This window comes from Bombina bombina, chromosome 8, assembly GCF_027579735.1.
Source record: "Bombina bombina isolate aBomBom1 chromosome 8, aBomBom1.pri, whole genome shotgun sequence".
Lineage (NCBI taxonomy): Eukaryota > Metazoa > Chordata > Amphibia > Anura > Bombinatoridae > Bombina > Bombina bombina.
Window position 1 is genome coordinate 28,680,592 of NC_069506.1, and position 22,601 is coordinate 28,703,192.

Below are 22,601 nucleotides of genomic sequence, written 5' to 3' on the forward strand. Positions count from 1 at the left end.
ATTGGCTGTTAATGATATCTCTGATAGATTACTATTGGTAAGCAGGATAACTCCTCCATAAGCGTTATAGTATTATAGTTTCATTTTAAGGCAAAACATAACATGTCACTTGCAGAGGCTTTTTGTGCCACTGATGTTTTAATAACAAACTATTTTTTTCTCTGTTTGTTTTAAGAAAACATAACCACCAATATTCTGTTCCTTTCTGACTGTTTCTGTTTTGTTTGTTTCCTTTATAGAAGACAAAATCTGTGCCACCAACAGCACCAAGTTCACTCAAAAACTCTACTAATCTCTCCAGCCAGCAGAGAAGGGAGGACCAAGTAGGCCCCAAACAGAGCCTGAATGGGATTAGCGGGAAGCACAGCCAATCAGGTATGAGAGTAAGCACAGCCAATCACGTATATTTAAACAAAGAATATGTCAGTCCAGAAGTTGACTTAGGAACAGAGAAGCAATTAGTATAGATTGACCAGAATCCCTGGGGATGTGACCCACTGGGTAGATTTGGAGAGAGGAGGCTTCATAGCAGATGGTAGAGCGTATCAGCAAGGTATCTAGAGCATTGTTTCTCAATAAAAATCATTAGGGCATACTAAAATGCCAGATATTCAATATATCTAAACTAGAGCACAGGTGAACTATTCAGCTGATCAGTAACCATGGTTATTAACCTGCTCTCAACTGAGGTACTCCTGAAAATCTGATCTGTTAGTGTGTCCTGATTACTGCAACTGAGAAATACTGACCTAGAGAGTATTTAGTTATAGGCCAAGGGTCATGACTCATATGCCTAGATCAGCCAACTGGAGAACAGGACAGTTAGACAGTTGCAAGGTCAGGTTCAGGCCAAGGGTCGGGTACCAAGAGAGATCAATACAATACAATGGGCATAAGACGACTCAAAACGAGCATTTTACAACAAAAGGGCCATTCAGGCAGATTTAGATTCCAGCTGGTAGGTCAAAAAACAAGCAAGGTCAGCCACATGCATGTGAATATATGAGTGAGCCCCCAGAAATACACTACAAGAAAGTCCTATACAAGGCCAAGTCCACTCAACTGCAAATACAGGAAAGATGTTTTTTATCTCCCTTGTTCACTGACATTTCTAAGTTTTTCTGGAGCTAGTGGAAATATATAAACGCATATAGGTCACAGAGGAAGACAAGAGACTCTCAGCATCTGGTTTTAATGAGAATTCCACAAGATGTGGGTAAAGAGTTGTAAATTAGGAATGTTTATAGAGGAATGGAGGAGAAGATGCAAACTGTTGACTAAAAGTGTAATTGACATATAATATATAATGAAGCTTGGTCACTTTGTTTGTGTCCTGTTCCAGATATATGTGCCTTTTGTCACAAAGCCATATTACCCAATGTCCCCACCATCGAAGCAATGAAGAAACAATATCATGCAGACTGCTTCACATGCAGAAAGTGTCACCGCCTGCTGGCCGGACAGCTGTACTACCAGAAGGACAATCAGCCTATCTGTGAGCATTGTTACAAGGTAAATATGCAGCAAGTAAAACCGACCATTCAATTATAGATGTGTGTGTTATTACTGTAGATTAGATTATACTTTAGATAATAGATGTGTGTGTTATTACTGTAGATTAGATTATACATTAGATAATAGATGTGTGTGTTATTACTGTAGATTAGATTATACATTAGATAATAGATGTGTGTGTTATTACTGTAGATTAGATTATACATTAGATAATAGATGTGTGTATTATTACTGTAGATTAGATTATACATTAGATTATAGATGTGTGTATTATTACTGTAGATTAGATTATACATTATATAATAGATTTGTGTATTATTACTGTAGATTAGATTATACATTAGATTATAGATGTGTGTATTATTACTGTAGATTAAATTATACATTAGATTATAGATGTGTGTATTATTACTGTAGATTAGATTATACATTAGATTATAGATGTGTGTATTATTACTGTAGATTAGATTATACATTAGATTATAGATGAGTGTATTATTACTGTAGATTAGATTATATATGTGTATAATTACTGTACATTAGATTATGCATTAGATTATAGATGTGTGTATTATTACTGTAGATTAGATTATACATTATATTATAGATGTGTGTATTATTACTGCAGACTAAATTATACATTAGATTATAGATGTGTGTATTATTACTGTAGATTGGATTATACATTAGATTATAGATGTGTGTATTATTATTGTAGATTAGATTATACATTAGATTATAGATGTGTGTTTTATTACTGTAGATTAGATTATAGATGTGTGTATAATTACTGTAGATTAGATTATACATTAGATTATAGATGTGTGATTGTGTGTATTATTACTGTAGATTAGATTATACATTAGATTATAGATGTGTGTATTATTACTGTAGATTAGATTATACTTTAGATTAGATGTGTGTTTTATTACTGTAGATTAGATTATAGATGTGTGTATAATTACTGTAGATTAGATTATATATTAGATTATAGATGTGTGATTGTGTGCATTATTACTGTAGATTAGATTACATTAGATTATAGATGTGTGTATTATTACTGTAGATTAGATTATATATTAGATAATAGATGTGTGCATTATTACTGCAGATTAGATTATAGATGTGCGTATTATTACTGCATATTAGATTATACATTAGATAATAGATGTGTGTATTATTACTGTAGATTAGATTATACATTAGATTATAGATGTGTGTATTATTACTGTAGATTAGATTACATTAGATTATAGATGTGTGTATTATTACTGTAGATTAGATTATATATTAGATTATAGATGTGTGTGTTATTACTGTAGATTAGATTATACATTGGATTATAGATGTGTGTATTATTACTGTAGATTAGATTATACATTAGATTATAGATGTGTGTATTATTACTGTAGATTAGATTATAGATGTATGTATTATTACTGTAGATTAGATTATATATTAGATTATAGATGTGTGTGTTATTACTGTAGATTAGATTATACATTAGATTATAGATGTGTGTATTATTACTGTAGATTAGATTATACATTAGATTATAGATGTGTGTATTATTACTGTAGATTGGATTATACATTAGATTATAGATGTGTGTATTATTATTGTAGATTAGATTATACATTAGATTATAGATGTGTGTTTTATTACTGTAGATTAGATTATAGATGTGTGTATAATTACTGTAGATTAGATTATACATTAGATTATAGATGTGTGATTGTGTGTATTATTACTGTAGATTAGATTAGATTATACATTAGATTATAGATGTGTGTATTATTACTGTAGATTAGATTATACTTTAGAATAGATGTGTGTTTTATTACTGTAGATTAGATTATAGATGTGTGTATAATTACTGTAGATTAGATTATATATTAGATTATAGATGTGTGATTGTGTCCATTATTACTGTAGATTAGATTACATTAGATTATAGATGTGTGTATTATTACTGTAGATTAGATTATATATTAGATTATAGATGTGTGTATTATTACTGCAGATTAGATTATAGATGTGTGTATTATTACTGCATATTAGATTATACATTAGATGATAGATGTGTGTATTATTACTGTAGATTAGATTATACATTAGATTATAGATGTGTGTATTATTACTGTAGATTAGATTACATTAGATTATAGATGTGTGTATTATTACTGTAGATTAGATTATATATGTGTGTATTGTTACTGTAGATTAGATTATACTTTAGAATAGATGTGTGTTTTATTACTGTAGATTAGATTATAGATGTGTGTATAATTACTGTAGATTAGATTATAGATGTGTGTATTATTACTGTAGATTAGATTATAGATGTGTGTATTATTACTGTAGATTAGATTATACTTTAGAATAGATGTGTGTTTTATTACTGTAGATTAGATTATAGATGTGTGTATAATTACTGTAGATTAGATTATATATTAGATTATAGATGTGTGATTGTGTGCATTATTACTGTAGATTAGATTACATTAGATTATAGATGTGTGTATTATTACTGTAGATTAGATTATATATTAGATTATAGATGTGTGTATTATTACTGCATATTAGATTATAGATGTGTGTATTATTACTGCATATTAGATTATACATTAGATAATAGATGTGTGTATTATTACTGTAGATTAGATTATACATTAGATTATAGATGTGTGTATTATTACTGTAGATTAGATTACATTAGATTATAGATGTGTGTATTATTACTGTAGATTAGATTATATATTAGATTATAGATGTGTGTGTTATTACTGTAGATTAGATTATACATTAGATTATAGATGTGTGTATTATTACTGTAGATTAGATTATACATTAGATTATAGATGTGTGTATTATTACTGTAGATTAGATTATAGATGTGTGTATTTTTACTGTAGATTAGATTATATATTAGATTATAGATGTGTGTGTTATTACTGTAGATTATATTATACATTATATTATAGATGTGTGTATTATTACTGTAGATTGGATTATACATTAGATTATAGATGTGTGTATTATTATTGTAGATTAGATTATACATTAGATTATAGATGTGTGTTTTATTACTGTAGATTAGATTATAGATGTGTGTATAATTACTGTAGATTAGATTATACATTAGATTATAGATGTGTGTATAATTACTGTAGATTAGATTATACATTAGATTATAGATTTGTGTATTATTACTGTAGATTAGATTATACATTAGATTATAGATGTGTGTATTATTACTGTAGATTGGATTATACATTAGATTATAGATGTGTGTATTATTATTGTAGATTAGATTATACATTAGATTATAGATGTGTGTTTTATTACTGTAGATTAGATTATAGATGTGTGTATAATTACTGTAGATTAGATTATACATTAGATTATAGATGTGTGTATAATTACTGTAGATTAGATTATACATTAGATTATAGATTTGTGTATTATTACTGTAGATTAGATTATACATTAGATTATAGATGTGTGTATTATTACTGTAGATTGGATTATACATTAGATTATAGATGTGTGTATTATTATTGTAGATTAGATTATACATTAGATTATAGATGTGTGTTTTATTACTGTAGATTAGATTATAGATGTGTGTATAATTACTGTAGATTAGATTATACATTAGATTATAGATGTGTGTATAATTACTGTAGATTAGATTATACATTAGATTATAGATGTGTGATTGTGTGTATTATTACTGTAGATTAGATTATACATTAGATTATAGATGTGTGTATTATTACTGTAGATTAGATTATACTTTAGAATAGATGTGTGTTTTATTACTGTAGATTAGATTATAGATGTGTGTATAATTACTGTAGATTATATTATATATTAGATTATAGATGTGTGATTGTGTGCATTATTACTGTAGATTAGATTACATTAGATTATAGATGTGTGTATTATTACTGTAGATTAGATTATATATTAGATTATAGATGTGTGTATTATTACTGCAGATTAGATTATAGATGTGTGTATTATTACTGTAGATTAGATTATATATTAGATTATAGATGTGTGTATTATTACTGCAGATTAGATTATAGATGTGTGTATTATTACTGCATATTAGATTATACATTAGATAATAGATGTGTGTATTATTACTGTACATTAGATTATACATTAGATTATAGATGTGTGTATTATTACTGTAGATTAGATTACATTAGATTATAGATGTTTGTATTCTTACTGTAGATTAGATTATACATTAGATAATAGATGTGTGTATTATTACTGTAGATTAGATTATATATTAGATTATAGGTGTGTGTATTATTACTGTAGATTAGATTATACATTAGATAATAGATGTGTGTATTATTACTGTAGATTAGATTATACATTAGATTATAGATGTGTGTATTATTACTGTAGATTAGATTATACATTAGATTATAGATGTGTGTATTATTACTGTAGATTAGATTATACATTAGATTATAGATGTGTGTATTATTACTGTAGATTAGATTATAGATGTGTGTATTATTACTGTAGATTAGATTATACATTAGATTATAGATGTGTGTATTATTACTGTAGATTAGATTACATTAGATTATAGATGTGTGTATTATTACTGTAGATTAGATTATACATTAGATTATAGATGTGTGTATTATTACTGTAGATTAGATTATATATTAGATTATAGATGTGTGATTGTGTGCATTATTACTGTAGATTAGATTACATTAGATTATAGATGTGTGTATTATTACTGTAGATTAGATTATATATTAGATTATAGATGTGTGTATTATTACTGTAGATTAGATTATAGATGTGTGTATTATTACTGTAGATTAGATTATATATTAGATTATAGATGTGTGTATTATTACTGTAGATTAGATTATACATTAGATTATAGATGTGTGTATTATTACTGTAGATTAGATTACATTAGATAATAGATGTGTGTATTATTACTGTAGATTAGATTATATATTAGATTATAGATGTGTGTATTATTACTGTAGATTAGATTATACATTAGATTATAGATGTGTGTATTATTACTGTAGATTAGATTATACATTAGATTATAGATGTGTGTATTATTACTGTAGATTAGATTATATATTAGATTATAGATGTGTGTATTATTACTGAAGATTAGATTATAGAAGTGATTATTACTGTAGGGGGTATTTCCCCTTCCACACATTTCTTTATGTAATAACCTTTGGGGTACATATTTTAAAAAGCGTTTTTTTGCATATCTTAAGGGGATACTAAACCAAATTGTTTTGTTTTATGATTCGGACACAGTATGCCATTTTAAGCAATATACTCCTATTATCAATTTTTCTTCATTCTCTTGCTATCTGTATTTGGAAAAGCAGGAATGTAAGTTTAGGAGCCGTCCCATTTTTGGTTTAGCACCTGGGTAGCGCTAAATGTAGCCACCAATCAGCAAGCGATACCCAGATTCTGAACCAAATATGGGCCAGTTCCAAACCTAACATTCCTGCTTTTTCAAATACAGATAGCAAGAGAACGAAGAAAAACTATAATAGGAGTAAATTAGAAAGTTACTTAAATTGCTGCTCTATCTGAATCATGAAAGAAAAAAAGTGAGTTTATTATCCCTATAAATTCAACATTTAAAGGAACAGTAAATACCTTGTAATTACAAGAATTTTCTGTTATGTTGTTATAGAATAAGATATTAGCCAAATCTTAATGTTTTAAAAACAAATTAACAAGCTTTTTACTTCACTTTGGCCTAGATTTAGAGTTCGGCGTTAGCCGTGAAAACCAGCGTTAGAGGCTCCTAACGCTGGTTTTAGGCTACCGCCGGTATTTGGAGTCAGTGATTAAAGGGTCTAACGCTCACTTTTCAGCCGCGACTTTTCCATACCGCAGATCCCCTTACGTCAATTGCGTATCCTATCTTTTCAATGGGATCTTCCTAACGCCAGTATTTAGAGTCGTTTCTGAAGTGAGCGTTAGAGCTCTAACGACAAAACTCCAGCCGCAGGAAAATAGCAGGAGTTAAGAGCTTTCTGGGCTAACGCCGGTTCATAAAGCTCTTAACTACTGTACCCTAAAGTACACTAACACCCATAAACTACCTATGTACCCCTAAACCGAGGTCCCCCCACATCGCCGCAACTCGATTACATTTTTTTAACCCCTAATCTGCCGACCGCCACCTACGTTATACTTATGTACCCCTAATCTGCTCCCCCTAACACCGCCGACCCCTGTATTATATTTATTAACCCCTAACCTGCCCCCCACAACGTCGCCGCCAGCTACTTACAATAATTAACCCCTAATCTGCCGACCGCAAAGCGCCGCCACCTACGTTATCCTTATGTACCCCTAATCTGCTGCCCCTAACACCGCCGACCCCTATATTATATTTATTAACCCCTAATCTGCCCCCCTCAACGTCGCCGACACCTAACTACACTTATTAACCCCTAATCTGCCGAGCGGACCTGAGCGCTACTATAATAAAGTTATTAACCCCTAATCCGCCTCACTAACCCTATCATAAATAGTATTAACCCCTAATCTGCCCTCCCTAACATCGCCGACACCTAACTTCAATTATTAACCCCTAATCTGCCGAACGAATCTCGCCGCTATTCTAATAAATGTATTAACCCCTAAAGCTAAGTCTAACCCTAACACTAACACCCCCCTAAGTTAAATATAATTTAAATCTAACGAAATTAATTAACTCTTATTAAATAAATGATTCCTATTTAAATCTAAATACTTACCTGTAAAATAAACCCTAATATAGCTACAATATAAATTATAATTATATTGTAGCTATTTTAGGATTAATATTTATTTTACAGGCAACTTGGTAATTATTTTAACCAGGTACAATAGCTATTAAATAGTTAAGAACTATTTAATAGTTACCTAGTTAAAATAATAACAAAATTACCTGTAAAATAAATCCTAACCTAAGTTATAATTAAACCTAACACTACCCTATCAATAAATTAATTAAATAAAATACCTACAATTACCTACAATAAAACCTAACACTACACTATCAATAAATAAATTAAATACAATTGCTACAAATAACTACAATTACATAAACTAACTAAAGTACAAAAAATAAAAAATAACTAAGTTACAAAAAATAAAAAAATATTTACAAACATAAGAAAAATATTACAACAATTTTAAACTAATTACACCTACTCTAAGCCCCCTAATAAAATAACAAAGACCCCCAAAATAAAAAAATGCCCTACCCTATTCTAAATTAATAGAGTTAAAAGCTCTTTTACCTTACCAGCCCTGAACAGGGCCCTTTGCGGGGCATGCCCCAAGAAAATCAGCTCTTTTGCCTGTAAAAAAAAACATACAATACCCCCCCCCCAACATTACAACCCACCACCCACATACCCCTAATCTAACCCAAACCCCCCTTAAATAAACCTAACACTAAGCCCCTGAAGATCTTCCTACCTTGTCTTCACCATCCAGGTATCACCGATCCGTCCTGACATCCGGTGCTGAAGAGGTCCAGAAGAGGCTCCAAAGTCTTCCTCCTATCCGGCAAGAAGAGGACATCCGGACCGGCAAACATCTTCTCCAAGCGGCATCTTCGATCTTCTTCCATCCGGTGCGGAGCGGGTCCATCTTGAATCAGCCGACGCGGATCCATCCTCTTCTTCCGGCGTCTCCCGACGAATGACGGTTCCTTTAAGGGACGTCATCCAAGATGGCGTCCCTCGAATTCCGATTGGCTGATAGGATTCTATCAGCCAATCGGAATTATGGTAGGAATATTCTGATTGGCTGATGAAATCAGCCAATCAGAATCAAGTTCAATCCGATTGGCTGATCCAATCAGCCAATCAGATTGAGCTTGCATTCTATTGGCTGTTCCGATCAGCCAATAGAATGCAAGCTCAATCTGATTGGCTGATTGGATCAGCCAATCGGATTGAACTTGATTCTGATTGGCTGATTCCATCAGCCAATCAGAATATTCCTACCTTAATTCCGATTGGCTGATAGAATCCTATCAGCCAATCGGAATTCGAGGGACGCCATCTTGGATGACGTCCCTTAAAGGAACCGTCATTCGTCGGGAGACGCCGGAAGAAGAGGATGGATCCGCGTCGGCTGATTCAAGATGGACCCGCTCCGCACCGGATGGAAGAAGATCGAAGATGCCGCTTGGAGAAGATGTTTGCCGGTCCGGATGTCCTCTTCTTGCCGGATAGGAGGAAGACTTTGGAGCCTCTTCTGGACCTCTTCAGCACCGGATGCCAGGACGGATCGGTGATACCTGGATGGTGAAGACAAGGTAGGAAGATCTTCAGGGGCTTAGTGTTAGGTTTATTTAAGGGGGGTTTGGGTTAGATTAGGGGTATGTGGGTGGTGGGTTGTAATGTTGGGGGGGGGTATTGTATGGTTTTTTTTACAGGCAAAAGAGCTGATTTTCTTGGGGCATGCCCCGCAAAGGGCCCTGTTCAGGGCTGGTAAGGTAAAAGAGCTTTTAACTCTATTAATTTAGAATAGGGTAGGGCATTTTTTTATTTTGGGGGTCTTTGTTATTTTATTAGGGGGCTTAGAGTAGGTGTAATTAGTTTAAAATTGTTGTAATATTTTTCTTATGTTTGTAAATATTTTTTTATTTTTTGTAACTTAGTTATTTTTTATTTTTTGTACTTTAGTTAGTTTATGTAATTGTAGTTATTTGTAGCAATTGTATTTAATTTATTTATTGATAGTGTAGTGTTAGGTTAATTGTAGGTAATTGTAGGTATTTTATTTAATTAATTTATTGATAGGGTAGTGTTAGGTTTAATTATAACTTAGGTTAGGACTTATTTTACAGGTAATTTTGTTATTATTTTAACTAGGTAACTATTAAATAGTTCTTAACTATTTAATAGCTATTGTACCTGGTTAAAATAATTACCAAGTTGCCTGTAAAATAAATATTAATCCTAAAATAGCTACAATATAATTATAATTTATATTGTAGCTATATAAGGATGTATTTTACAGGTAAGTATTTAGCTTTAATAGGAATAATTTATTTAATAAGAGTTAATTAATTTCGTTAGATTTAAATTATATTTAAGTTAGGGGGGTGTTAGTGTTAGGGTTAGACTTAGCTTTAGGGGTTAATCCATTTATTATAGTAGCGATGAGCTCCGGTCGTCAGATTAGGGGTTAATAATTGAAGTTAGGTGTCGGCGATGTTAGGGAGGGCAGATTAGGGGTTAATACTATTTATTATAGGGTTAGTGAGGCGGATTAGGGGTTAATAACTTTATTATAGTAGCGCTCAGGTCCGCTCGGCAGATTAGGGGTTAATAAGTGTAGTTAGGTGTCGGCGACGTTGAGGGGGCAGATTAGGGGTTAATAAATATAATATAGGGGTCGGCGGTGTTAGGGGCAGCAGATTAGGGGTACATAGGGATAACGTAGGTTGCGGCGGTGTACGGAGCGGCAGATTAGGGGTTAATAATAATATGCAGGGGTCAGCGATAGCAGGGGCGGCAGATTAGGGGTTAATAAGTGTAAGGTTAGGGGTGTTTAGACTCGGGTACATGTTAGAGTGTTAGGTGCAGACGTAGGAAGTGTTTCCCCATAGGAAACAATGGGGCTGCGTTAGGAGCTGAACGCTGCTTTTTTGCAGGTGTTAGGTTTTTTTTTCAGCTCAAACAGCCCCATTGTTTCCTATGGGAGAATCGTGCACGAGCACGTTTTTGAGGCTGGCCGCGTCCGTAAGCAACTCTGGTATCGAGAGTTGCATTTGCGGTAAAAATGCTCTACGCTCCTTTTTTGGAGCCTAACGCAGCATTTTTTTGAACTCTCGATACCAGAGTTAATTTTATGGTGCGGCCAGAAAAAAGCCCGCGTAGCGTTAACAGCCCATCTACCGCCAAACTCCAAATCTAGGCCTTTGTTTTCAATAGCCAATCTGGGCTTTAGTCCACAGACAGCAAGGCTAATCATGGTCATTAAGTTAATATAAAATGTATTGTTTTGCAGTTGTTATTTGATAAAGCCAATTAAGGACATATATGTAGCAGGGATAGCCTTGATTAGTCAGCAGGGTACAAGGTCTGAAAATTAAGAATTGCAAAATTTTCAGCGCTACATTACATGAAAGGGGGGAAATAAGTAATGAAAATGTATTGCAAAGTTGTTTCATTACAAATAACTAAGCATACTGTCCCTTTAAAGTGATAGTAAATCCTAGCGTTTGTGAAACGCTAGGATTTACCAGTGCAACAAAAAAAGGGACTTTCAGTCATGAAGTATAAAATACTTCATGCTAAAAGTTCCTTTATTTGTCTGCAGCGTTCGCCGCACTGAGCGCCTCAGGCATCCTACAGCAGAACACTATTTGCATGGCGCCAGCTGGCCCGCACGGCTATTGGCTAAGAGGTGGAAACGTCACCTCACAGCAAAATATCGTTCTGCCATGGGCTGCCAGAGGCGCTTAGTGCGGCGAATGCTTCATACAAATAAAGGAACTTTCAGTATGAAGTATTTTATACTGCATGACTGAAAGTCCCCTAGGATTTACTGTCTCTTTAATCTCTATGAAAAGGGGTTATAATTAAGGAAAATAAAACAACATTGCAATATACATTTATTATAGATTTTGAATGGTTTTGTTATAAAAAACTTCTGAAAAGTGTCTGCTTTTCAGGACATTAAAGGGACATTATACACTAGATTTTTTTGCATATATGTTTTGTAGATGATACATTTATATAGCCCATACACGTTAATTTTTTTTAAATGTATAGTTTTGCTTATTTTTAGATAACATTTTCAGATTCCTAACCAAGCCCCAAATTTTTAGAAGTAGACTGTTGTGTACCTACTCCAGCTTGCTCCTGTTTGTGTAAAGGGTCTTTTCATAATCAGAGGAAGGGAGAGGGTCTGCTTTTTTGCTATATAACCACTTTCAGTGGGTGTTCCAGCTATTCTTTTCAACAGCACTAAACTGGTAACGTCTAAGTAAGTTTTTAAATGGTTTTATACTGGATTTTTAGATCAGTATCCATGCATATTATTCTTTATAGTAGTAGTGTTTATTACATGCAGTTATAGGAGAATTGGTGTAAACTGTCCATTTAAGGACCCCTAAACAAAGTAGAATATCATAATTAATAAATGCATAACAAATATACAATGCAAAAGTAGTAGATTTTTTTTTCTGACAAATTTCAAAGTTGGTATTCGTTTCTTTTTCACTGCATCACAGCCATCAGCCAATCACAAAATGCATAAACGTATATTCTGTGACTCTTGCACATGCTCTGTAGGAGCAAGTGCCTCAGAAAGTATGAATATAAAAATAATGTGCATATTTATTAGATAATGGATGTGAATAGGAAAGCTGTTTAAAATTGTGTCCTCTATCTGAATCATGAATGTTTAATTTTGACTTGAGTGGTTCTTTAAGTATAAGGATATTTAGTGGAGCCTGCAACATTATACTCAGTGATTGGCTAACAGCTAGCTCAGATACCAAACACATTTGCATTGCTCCCTAATTATTGGTTACAGCAAAACAGGGGTCAAGTCGAGCAGGAACGCTTGGGAACAGAGTTCCTGCACTATTTTTGCTGGAGAAACTAAGGTTCCTCTGGACAGAGAACAGAAATGCTTCAGTAAACACTGCTGCTGCTGCTGGGAGTTGCTGGATCACAGTCTGGTTAGAGGGATAGTGAGATCCGCTAGTAATGGGCAGTAACACTTCCTATAATACACTAAATGCAAGACTGTCAGCACCCCGCACTGTGTGGAACACATGGTGCTTACATTTCTCTGGGGTTATTTAGCTCCCCTCAGCAGAAATAGGACTATTGCACCTGCACCTTAAGTGGGTGAGACTCTGTCTCAGGCCCAAAGGCAGCCATTCAACCCTTCATTGGATTTAATTTGCTTTCATTAACCAAATTGTATAGATTATATACATATAAATACAGTATGTGTATGTGTATGTGTATGTGTATGTGTATAAAACAATATTAATTGTGAGGGGGTGGAAGTCTTGGTGAGTCCCCACACATTTTTTTGTAGGACTTGACCCTTGCAGCAAAACATACCAAGAATGTGGATTCCAACAGGCTTTTCAAATGGAGCATAACTGGACTGCTCTTGATTTGCAAAACCTTGTAAATTAGGCTAAAAATTTACAATATTAACACATTTATTTTATAATTCACAGCGTAATTGCCTACATATGCTATAAGTTTAATGTTCCTTTAATACAATAGCTCCTGTACAAATCTTCTTGCCATGTGTGGTTCAGATGTTATAGATTAGCGCAGAGTGAAATTGTGGGACGAGTGGAAAACCACAAAGTAATTTGCAATATGTTAATACTGGTAGTGATATATTCTACCCCTTTACAGCTGGATATAATGTTTCTTCGTCCATAAGAATCTGGTATGAAATATAATAAAGAACATTCTGACTTTTCATCTGATTTACAATTTAAACCTAGGAATTATTTGTTATACATGTTCCTGCTAACTCGAACTATCATTAATCTGCATTATATTTATTTAGATGGACCAACCATAGCCTGTGTCACTCTGTGAGCATTCGGCTATATTTAAAGGGACATTATACTACAGTAGCAGGTTTACTAACTTACTTGTGTGCCTACAGCTCTCTTCAAAGCTATTCTCTTTTTTTAACCCTCCAAAAGTGCTGGTTAGTGAAGCTCTGCGTTTTCCCACTTAGCGCCATCATCCTTAAAGGGACATGAAACCCAAAATGTTTCTTTCAGGATTTAGGTAGAGCATGCAATTTTAAACAGCTTTCCAGTTTACTTCTATCAAATTTGTATCATTCTCTTGGTATCATTTGATGAAGCCAATGACAATAGTCCTTTATATGCAGCTACCAATCAGCAGTTAGCACGCAGGTGCCTTTCTGCTCCTTTGCTTACCTAGATAAACCCTTCAACAAAGGATAACAAGAGAAGGAAGCAAATTAAATAATAGATGTAAAATGGAAAATTGTTTTATATTGTATCCTCTGAATCATGAATGTCTAATTATGACTTTACTGTCCCTTTAAGTGTTCTGACACCCTGCTCATACACAGATCAGTGATATTGTTTTCTTGACAAGCCATATCATGCACTTCAGTTTAGTGTGCACAGAACAGAGCAGGAGTTGTACATTTTTGCAGAGGCTGCATTTCTCTATATTATTTATATTTGTTATGTGACCTTTAAACTGTGTAAAAAACTACAGACATGTAAATCTTGTGCTTTATATTGTACAAGCTGATACAAAGTGCAAGGTACAGCTGTCAAAAAGCCAGCAACATCACTGACCTGTGAAAGTGCACTGCTTCTGTCACATGATGCAGCAATACGTGTGTACCAAGATGGCGGCTCCCAGTATAATGATGCAGCGCTTTACCAACAGGCTTCTGTAATGGGTTAAAATATAAGATCAGCTTTAAAGAGCTGCATATGGTGAGTAGTAACCCTGCTACAGGTAGTTGTACTCAGCAGTTTAATGTCCCTTTAGAGGGACAGTCTACTCCAGAATTTGTATTGTTTAAAAAAATAGATAATAACTTTATTACCCATTCCTCAGTTTTGTATAATCAACACGGTTATATTAATATACTTTTTACCTTTGTGATTACCTTGTATCTAAGCCTCTGCAGACTGCCTCCTTATTTCTGTTCTTTTGACAGACTTGCATTTTAGCAAATCAGTGCTGACTCCTTAATAACTCCACGGGAGTGAGCACAATGTCGTCTAAATGGCACAAATGAACTAGCAGTGTCTAGCTGTAAAAAAAACCCTGTAAAAATGCACTGAGATAAGAGGCAGCCTTCAAGACCTTAGAAATGAGCTTCTAAGCTATTATACAGAGAAGCGTTCTGGATCTTCAAGCTTAAAACCAAAAGACCTCTTGGCTTTAATATTGATGGTGATGTCATCAACTTCTGGACCCATCAACGTTGATTATATGTTCATGTCTTATAGCTTTTGAGATTATTAGTTTACCATTATTAGTGCTTGTTTTATCAAACCTTATGAGGGTCAGGACAATATATTGTATATGTGCAGAATAACTAGCATTATTAAATAGATGTCAAGACACTTCCCCTTTAATTCAGTGCATATGTATATATTCCTAGCTTTATTGCAATGGTATGAGACTTGAATAGGATTAGGAGGTACATATTGTATGCGTGCTTGAGTAGCACAGCTTTTAAAAATGTTATGATATTTTTTCCTCCTCTAATGCCTAGAAGTGTATGCATACTTATACCTTCTACAGTTTTGCAATGGCTGGCCATTTGTATTGTTTTAAATAAATACCATGTTTTCGTTAGCTAATAGTTGACTTATTAATTACTAAATAATTTTTCTATAATTATTGGGCATCTAATGTTTAGTAACAAGGGGTTTTTGAATTTGGATACTTACTGTATCCTACCCCTAAAACTGATAAACTTAAGATTGGATTAGACATGACTCCATGAAACTGCAGAGTGAAATATTTGCTCATTCTATACCATAATAGCTATTTGCAACCGATATTAGAATGAAATTAGCATACTAGTGAATTTCGACTATCTCTTAGTTAGGATAACATGAGAGTATATATACATCCATACCCGCACTTTATATATATATATATATGGGATTTGTATGAGATTAATCCTTGTATTAAATACTCACACACATGCTAATGCACGAGTTAGATCTAACTATAATGGTACTTATGAACAATGCCTCCTAAGCTTAAGTTTGAATATACTTCTCCATCTAATGATCACTTTTTACATCATTTAAACTAATCTTTGCATTTAAGTTTTTAATTAATTAATCATTATGAAATATGTCTTTTATAACTTATCTGATTGTCATTACTCCTTGTTCTCTGTATATAAAAACTTGCAATGTAATATGTATTAACAGGGAAATATCCCTTTAAATTCTTGTTAAGTAATTCTCACACCTGGGGACACAGGTGTATATAAAGTGCTTTGACACCTTTATTGTCAGTCCATGAATAAGGCAGGGGGGCTGCCGAAACGCGTAGGACCTTTTCTTACTTGATAATGAGGGATTAGCTTTTATGCTTTTTAAACAACGTGTTTTCAACAATAAAGAACTTTACTTTACGCCTTGAGGCTTGCTGGTCATCTTTGTTGCTACCTTAGAAATGAGCCTACCTAGGTTTAGCTTTTAATAAAGAATGCCAAGAGAACAAAGTAAATTTGATGATAAAAATAAATTGGAAAGTTGTTTGAAATTGCATGTCCTATCTAAATCATGAAATTTAAATTTGCACTAGACTGTCCTTAAATCTGAAGAATATCAACTTTTTGTTTTGTTTTATGTTTGTGAAACACAACAACCAAAGCAATACATAATTGCCAACTGTCCCGAATTTCCCAAGACAGTCCCAGTTTTTGGCTCTTACATAACTACAATATGTAAAATAATAGAAACATAGAAACATAGATATTGACGGCAGATAAGAGCCATAGGCCCAGCAAGTCTGCCCCACCTTACCTAACAGTATAAACTTATCTAGTTCGTAGGATAGCCCTATGCTTGTCCCATGCATTTTTAAAGTCCCCCACAGTGTTTGTTGCTACTACCTCTTGAGGAAGTTTATTCCATAAATCAATCACTCTTTCTGTAAAGAAGTGCTTCCTCAAATTACTCCTGAATCTACTACCCTTTAGCTTGAGCTCATGACCCCTTGTTCTTGAATTTTCCATTTTATGTAAAATACCCACAGCCTCAGTTTTACTAAACCCTTTAATGTACTTGAAAGTTGCTATCATATCACCTCTTTCCCTTCTCTCCTCTAAGCTATACATATTTAGGTCATTGAGCCTATCCTGGTAAGTTTTATTTTTTAGACCATGTACCATTTTGGTAGCCCTCCTTTGCACAGATTCAAGTTTGTTAATATCCTTCTGAAGATATGGCCTCCAGAACTGCACACAATACTCAAGATGAGGCCTAACTAATGATCTATAAAGTGGCATAAGAACCTTACTATTTCTGCTGCAAATACCTCTACCAATACATCCAAGCATTCTGCTAGCCTTACTCGCTGCCTTACTACATTGTTTACTAAGTTTTAAATCATCTGAAATAATAATTCCCAAGTCCTCTTCCTCGTCTGTAACAGTCAGTAAAGTGTCATTGAGTCTGTAATTAACATTTGGATTTTTCTTCCCTAAATGCATTATTTTACACTTTGCTGTGTTAAACTTTAGATCCCAGTCGTTTGTCCAATCCTCCAATTGTTGTATATCACTTCTCATTTTGTCTACCCCCCCTGGAACATCCACTCTGTTGCAAATTTTTGTATCATCTGCAAATAGACATACTTTCCCCTGTAGCCCTTTGCTGATATCGCAGATAAATATGTTAAACAAAACAGGCCCCAGAACTGACCCCTGAGGAACACCACTAGTAACAGCCCCCTCTGCTGAATGAACTCCATAATGTGCGTATTGTGTGCATTTTACATAGGGTGTTTTTGGAATGTCAGCGCTATGGAAACCATCGGTAGGCGTGGTCTGTACTCGTTTGACTGCTGTGTTGCAAACTGGTGCTGGTATTTTTTATTTTTTTTTAAATGTTGTCAACCCTACAATTGAAATCAATATTTTTTTTTAGAAACATAAACTTTGCGACACACAGTTATACATAATATAATAATCATTTTTGGACATGACCCCAGGTCCTAAAATACCCACCTCTTGGTAAATATTGCTGGTTTTGTAAGTCTGAGCACCACTGAAACAATTCCTGATTCAGACGCTGATGTTACTACACAAAGCTGTAATTATTTTGTTTGGCAGCAGAACAGCAAACTTGAAGCCTTGTTTTGCCAACAATGCAGATTCCAGAGATCTGCACTTAAACATAATTTTATGTTCTCTTGGTTGATAAAAAGATATAAATAAATTCAAGTGCCTAAAAAAAAGCAATATCAAAATACATTTTCTATCCTCAAATTAACCATAGACAAATGTTCAAATATGGGGCGCGATCACATAAACGGCGCAGGTTTCGGCGCAAGCGTGAGAACCCGCGCTGCCCGTAATTTCACCTCGCACATCGGGGTATTACATATACTGCGCCGTTAGATGCTAAACTGGCGTAAGTAGGACAAACTGGCGATCTTCTGAAATGTGCGCAAATACACATTTTAGTCGTCGCAAGTAACTTACGCCAGTATTTTATCCACGGAAAGTGTCAATAAAGAGTAGTTTTATGCAAATTAGGCTAACACTCGTAAAAATGAACCGCAATTTCATATAAAAATGCAACACATAATTATGCTATTCAAAATTCATATATAAACTCATATATAAAGAGATGAAGGTAATACAATTATGATTTCCCATTGTTCTCTCCTCCAAGTATTGTTGATTGTTTTGAGAAGAAATTTAAAGTAAATAAGCAAGTATATGTCCACAATGTGATAAAGTACCTACAAGCTCAATCCATTTGATTATGTTGTGGCTTCAAACTATTTCAAATACACAAATAAACCTTAAAAAACTAATATCATAGTATACTGTCCCTTTAACCTTGAGATGCTGCTTAAATGTATGTGTTTGTTAAGGCTTCCAGGGAGTTACGTTGCTTTTTTAGTCAATGCAAGGGTTGCTGCGCGTGCAATATGTGGCGAGATGAGAATGGAGTAGATTTTCTGAATTCTGCGCGCGTAAGTCCTTACGCTGTATATTGGATACCAAATTGCGCTGCTGTTCTATGTTAGACTATGGGTAAACAAAATACGTCCGAAGGGTGAAATATACGCACGTAACATGTATGCTACGCCGTATATGTAATACCAAAATTGCGTAAAATCTGGCGGCGGAGGATTTTGCGGGCGACGCTGCATATGTAATGGAGGCCCAGTTATTTTGGTTTGTGCTTGTTTAATGTTGGGATTTACAGCAATACTGTACAGCATTATTTCCCAGTTGTACTCCATCGTTCTCTAACGTTTCTGTCTGTATTTGTGACAAAATTGCCCAAACAAATTTACTGGGAGCATATGGTAAATAAGTCTTGTAGATAAATTGATAGACCATTTTTGGGCTTGGATTTGTTCCTGACAGGAGCAGAGATATGGGAGTGCTAAGTACCCAATGCTATTATTGTAGTAACCCCAAACCTTAAAGGGGTGAGATGTACTGAATTTGCAAAGAAGTCCCTTTTTTACATCCAGAGTGCTCTACCCAGGACAAGGGGCTGTAATGCAGGTTTTAAGAAATAAATACAGGAACATTTCAAAGTGGATTAGGTCCACCACCAGTATTACTATGTACTCATGATATTTACCCTGAGAAGTCACACTCTAGTGACACATTGATAAGCTGGGCCATGGGTGGTGTATGTGTTTATGCTGAATAATAAAAGCTTAGGTCAATCTAAGTCTATGGAGTAATAGGCAGTTATTGTGTGTACTAATGAGCAATAGTAAATAGATGATATAATATTATAAGGATTGACCATCTGGATGTTATGTATGGTGCTAATGTGGGATTACTTCAATAGGGTTTCTTAGCAAGAAATCATTAGACTGGGTTATGCCACAATACTTGCAGGTAGGAGGATGTCTTTGAGCACGTAGGTGTAATTGTCTGTATATGTGGTTAGGAATATCCAGTCTCCCTACTCTAGGGCAATCAGTTACTGATGTTTATATAACTCTAATTACTGACTGTTTGATGTAACAATGGGTATAAAGTAAACAGTGCACAATAGACCAATCATGAGCTTAGGTATTTCCTGTATAACTGTGTGCAATAAATATGTTTCTTATGTTGTGCCAGGCTCAAAGGTCTGTAGTACGGCAATAAAGGGACACTGACAAGCTTTATCTAATATGTAACTGAAGATAAGAATAGCTATTGGTAACTAACATACAGTTTTGATATAAAGTCTCCATGTGTTTGCTACATGCCCTGTATTGGCAAAGTTTCCTGTCTCTGATATATGGGGCTAAATTTATCAAAGGCTAGGCGAACTCTGTATGTTCTTCGCCTGTAACTGCGCCCCAGCTCGCCTCCAGAGAGGCGCACATGTGCGCCTAAATTTATAAAAAAACCCAACGTTTTTCAGGTAACTATTTAGCTAATATTTATATTATATAATGTTTCTGTGCTGTTTGTGCCATATGTTCACACAAAAATAAATAGATCAATATATCGATATATATAGATAAAACTTTTGGTACCATATGCGCCTGTGGAAGCGCAAATTTCTGGCAATAACAGTATCTTCTTTGCGCTGAACTTTTGAAAAATTAGTTAATAGAGTAAAGTACTGCATCACAAGATGTAAAAGCAATTACAGCCAGAATTATCGGCGCAAAGCAATGATGAATAAGCAACTGGGCATATTTGTAGGTCGGGCTGTTAAATTACGCCTATTACTAATGTATATTGGTTCACTCGGGAGCGCACCTGTGCGCCTAGGCGAATACAAGTGGAGAGCGAAGAAGTTTCTTTCAGATTCGCGCAATTATAGGCGCAGAGTGCTTTGATAAATATGAGGATCAGTTTGTATGCGTTATTTTGGACGATATTATACGAGAATGGCTTTGATAAATCTAGCCCATAATGTTCACTGTGTAACAGTTGTTCCTTATAGGAAGCTGATTTTATTAACAGAAAAAAAGAGATACAATGTGTGCTCCATGTATAGAGATACAGTGTGTGCTCATGTATACAGATGCAGTGTGTGCTCCATGTATACAGATACAGTGTGTGCTCCATGTATACAGATACAGTGTGTGCTCCATGTATACAGATACAGTGTGTGCTCATGTATACAGATACAGTGTGTGCTCATGTATACAGATACAGTGTGTGCTCATGTATATAGATACAGTGTGTGCTCATGTATACAGATACAGTGTGTGCTCATGTATACAGATACAGTGTGTGCTCATGTATACAGATACAGTGTGTGCTCATGTATACAGATACAGTGTGTGCTCATGTATACAGATACAGTGTGTGCTCATGTATACAGATACAGTGTGTGCTCCATGTATACAGATACAGTGTGTGCTCATGTATACAGATACAGTGTGTGCTCATGTATACAGATACAGTGTGTGCTCATGTATACAGATACAGTGTGTGCTCATGTATACAGATACAGTGTGTGCTCATGTATAGAGATACAGTGTGTGCTCCATGTATACAGATACAGTGTGTGCTCCATGTATACAGATACAGTGTGTTCTCATGTATACAGATATAGTGTGTGCTCATGTATACAGATACAGTGTGTGCTCCATGTATACAGATACAGTGTGTGCTCCATGTATACAGATACAGTGTGTGCTCATGTATACAGATATAGTGTGTGCTCATGTATACAGATACAGTGTGTGCTCCATGTATACAGATACAGTGTGTGCTCATGTATACAGATACAGTGTGTGCTCATGTATACAGATACAGTGTGTGCTCATGTATACAGATACAGTGTGTGCTCATGTATACAGATACAGTGTGTGCTCATGTATAGAGATACAGTGTGTGCTCCATGTATACAGATACAGTGTGTGCTCCATGTATACAGATACAGTGTGTGCTCATGTATACAGATATAGTGTGTGCTCATGTATACAGATACAGTGTGTGCTCCATGTATACAGATACAGTGTGTGCTCCATGTATACAGATACAGTGTGTGCTCCATGTATAGAGATACAGTGTGTGCTCCATGTATACAGATACAGTGTGTGCTCATGTATACAGATACAGTGTGTGCTTCATGTATACAGATACAGTGTGTGCTCATGTATACAGATACAGTGTGTGCTCATGTATAACAGATACAGTGGTGCTCATGTATACAGATACAGTGTGTGCTCATGTATTCAGATACAGTGTGTGCTCCATGTATACAGATACAGTGTGTGCTCATGTGTATACAGATACAGTGTGTGCTCATGTATCACAGATACAGTGTGTGCTCATGTATACAAGATACAGTGTTGAGCCTCCATGTTATACAGATAAGGTGT

General features: G+C 34.4%; 1 protein-coding gene across 1 annotated transcript in view; it reads left to right on the top strand.

Moving 5' to 3' along the window:
- The window catches only part of FBLIM1 (filamin binding LIM protein 1), a 69,080-nt gene that overhangs the window by 27,348 nt on the left and 19,131 nt on the right, over positions 1 to 22,601 (top strand). The window contains exons 4-5 of the mRNA XM_053690246.1: positions 240 to 375; positions 1,343 to 1,512. Coding sequence (XP_053546221.1) covers positions 240 to 375; positions 1,343 to 1,512 — 306 coding nt within the window. The remainder of the gene's footprint in view (positions 1 to 239; positions 376 to 1,342; positions 1,513 to 22,601) is intronic.